Source organism: Marmota marmota, unplaced genomic scaffold, assembly GCF_001458135.2.
Source record: "Marmota marmota marmota unplaced genomic scaffold, marMar, whole genome shotgun sequence".
Taxonomy (NCBI): Eukaryota; Metazoa; Chordata; class Mammalia; order Rodentia; family Sciuridae; genus Marmota; species Marmota marmota.
In genome coordinates, this window is record NW_025999925.1 from 4,923,556 (window position 1) to 4,927,071 (window position 3,516).

General features: G+C 40.9%; 1 protein-coding gene across 1 annotated transcript in view; it reads left to right on the forward strand.

The window, feature by feature from the left end:
* Positions 1 to 699: 699 nt before the first annotated feature.
* LOC107152359 (small EDRK-rich factor 1) overlaps positions 700 to 3,516 on the forward strand; it is a gene marked incomplete at its 5' end in the record, with an annotated part of 6,610 nt that continues 3,793 nt past the window's right edge. Inside the window, one exon of the mRNA XM_015497890.2 lies at positions 700 to 821. Within this exon, the coding sequence (XP_015353376.2) occupies positions 700 to 821 (122 nt within the window). The remainder of the gene's footprint in view (positions 822 to 3,516) is intronic.

A 3,516-nucleotide genomic window follows, 5' to 3' on the forward strand; every position in this document is an offset into this window, starting at 1 on the left:
AGGCGCGGCGGGAGGGGAGCGGGGGCTGCCGAGTGAATCCCCTTGGGTTCACGCGGACGGGGACTAGGGCTGCCCTCGGCAGAGGGATGGTCAGTTGGCTCCAGGTGGCACCGGCGCCTTGCCCTCAGCTGCGAGTTTGCCTGGTAAAGAACACACCTCCAGGAGGCGTGGGGCGACAGCCACCCCAGGAAGGGTGCTAGTCTGGAGGCGGTCCATAGCTGCTGCTACCTGAAGTCTGAAGGCCTGATGAGGATTGGGTGGGAGTCCGGACTGGGTGTTCTCCCTACTTCTTTTGTTTGGCCCTCACAGGTGATGTTTTATGAGCATCTGCATTTGCTAGCTTTAACAATCCAATTGTGATGGACTAAACTTGAGCTAGGTGGGATCTCGTGTGTGTCTTTATCCACCCACACCCTTCAGATGCTAGAACTTATTTTGGAATTCTGGCCGGTATAGACATACCATTGCAGTGCCTGTTTTAAAAGCTCGTGTATTTATAGCTAGTGAACACCTAGACTGATATGATAATACTCTTAAGTTGTTAGGTATTTACGTTTAAGCTTCCTCGTCAAATCTGGGAGCACCTCTGTGCAGTGTTCTGCTTGCTTATTCATTAAAAAGCAAACTTCAGACTCCTTTAAATAAAAGCTCTTAAATGCAATTATTAATAATTTTGAAGATGGTAAAAGAGCATGACTATTTGTCTTTGTAGGTGGAAATCAGCGAGAACTTGCCCGCCAGAAAAATATGAAGAAAACCCAGGAAATTAGCAAGGGAAAAAGAAAAGAGGATAGCTTGACTGCCTCTCAGAGAAAGCAGAGGTGAGTGGAACTCATAGAATTTTCAAGTCACTGAAATTTTTATTAAAGCCACATTTCAGGAAATGGAAAGCATTTTTTAAGCACAGAAGGGGATAACAGTTATGAATATCCATTTTGTGCCAAGCATATTGAAACCTTGTGGAGTAATCATCATCCCCACCTGTGGACAAAGAATTTAAAGCTCTGACGCTCTCATTTGATTTGAAGAGAATCTCACACAGCTTCTCCACAACTATAATAATTTTATTCAGCAAAATAATAGAACATCTTCCATACACAAAGCAGTTAAATGCTAGGGATACATCTTTAAAGCAGTGAGCCTACCCAGACTAGTCTGGGTGACAAGTGACTCGATTACAGTAATAACTGTCCTGGAGGCAGTAACAAAAAAGTACATGTAGCTACACTGACTCCTGAAGAGCCATTGGGTTGAAGAGAATGCATGTAAACAGCTTGATGATATATGACTTTAATGACAAATAGTGCTGAGGACAGAGTGCAGAGGTAGATCACCTGTTTAGCATGTGTAAGACTCTAGGTTCCATCCACAGTACCACCAAAAAAAAAAGTGAGGGGTACTGGAGCTGTAGCTCTGTGGTAGAATGCTTGCCTAGTATGCTTGAGGCCCTAAGGTCTAATTCCTAACACTGCAAAAAACTATATGACAAGTAATACAGAATAGCCACAGAAATACTTTAGTGAGAGCTTAGGTGAAAAATGAATGCATTCATGTTTTTTAAAAGAAAAAAAAAACTAACCAAAGGTTAATTTTACTCTCAAATCTTTTTATTTTTCTTGGTGCAGAAGACTGAAGATTGAAATTAGGTCTCTTAGTACCCCTGAGGTACACCCCCAACCCCATATTCTAAAATCAAATTTTATTGTTTCTATGGAACTTGGAGGTCAATGAATAACTGACTAAATGTGCTTCATTGTGACTTGGGGTGGTTCTCAGTCCTGCACATGGGTATCACCTGGCATCACAGCTGGTAAGTCTGTGCCCTGTACTCAGTTTGATTTTTTTCTTTTTGGTACTGATGCGCTTAACCACGGAGCCACATCCCCAGCCCTTTTTATTGTTTTTTATTTTGAGATAGGGTCTCACTTGATCTTAGCCAAAAGGCCGAGAAGCGATAGAGATAGGGTCTCACTAAATTACTGAGGCTGGCCTTGAACTTGCTATCATCTTGCCTCAGCCACCCACACCACTGGGATTAACAGTGTGTACCACCACACCCAGCCCCAATTCTGATTTAATTAGCCTGGTGTTGGTCATTAAAAGCATGCTGGGTAATATTTATTTTACCTAAATTATAAATTAAACCTGACTAAAAAATAGTTCCCCAGGTGATTCCATTGTGTAGCTGCAGTTAAGATTCAATTGTTGGTCAAAATCCTTCACTATCACTTTACACTTTCTTCTAGTGACAGTTGTTATTTAAGCAATGAGCTTTGCCTTAAATTTCTTTTTACCCACTTTGGGGTAAAAGTGGTATACATAAGTGACCCTGAAATAGTCTTTTTACTGCAGAACTTATTCGAGCTTGGTTCAGAAATAGCCATTATTTACTGAGTACTCCTTATAAAACTACTTATAAAGCTATTCCTTATAAAGCTCTGTGCTAGCTGTTCTGTATGTGTTCTCTCTATTCATCATAGCTCTTTTCTTTTTCTTTTTTAAAAAAATTTTTAGTTGTTGATAGATGGTTATTTCATTTATTTATATGTGGTGCTGAGAATTGAACCCAGTGCCTCACACATGCCAGGCAAGTGCGATTCTGCTGAGCTACAACCCCAGCCCCGCATCATAGCCTTTTTCAAGATAATTGTTTTAATCAGCTTTTTCACTGCTGTGACTAAAAGATCTGACAGAACAACTATAGAGGAGGAAAACTTTATTTGAGGGCTCATGGCTTCAGAGGTCTTAGTCCATAGAAGGCCAGCTCCATTCCTCAGGGCTTGAGGTAAGGCTGAACATCATGGCAGAGGAGTGTGGCAGAGCGAAGTGGCTCATGTGATGATCAGGAAGCAGAGAGAGGGCTGGAGTTGTAGATCAGTGGAGGAGCACTTGCCTGGCATTTGTGACGCACTGGGTTTGAGTCTCAGCACCACATACAAATAAAATAAAGGTCCATCAACAACTAAAAAATATTAAAAAAGAAAAGCAGAGAGAGATCTCCACTTGTCAGATACAAATATATATATCCCAAAGCCACACCGCCAATGCCTACCTCCTCCAGCCACACCCTACCTGCCTTGAGTTAACCCCTATCAGGGGATCAATTCACTGATTGAGTTAAGACTCTCACAACCCAATCATTTTTCCTCTGAACTTTCCTTTTTTTCCTTTTTATTTATTTGTTTATATATATATATATTTAGGGTATCGGGGATTGAACTTAGGAGCATACGCCACTAAACCACATCCCCAGCCCTATTTTGTATATTTTATTTTATTTTTTTATTTTTATTTTTTTTAATTTTTTATTGTTGGCTGTTCAAAACATTACATAATTCTTGATATATCATATTTCACACTTTGATTCAAGTGGGTTATGAGCTCCCATTTTTACCCCAAATACAGATTGCAGAATCACATCAGTTACACATCCATTGATTTACATATTGCCATACTAGTGTCTGTTGTGTTCTGCTGCCTTTCCTATCCTCTACTATCCCCCCTCCCCTCCCCTCC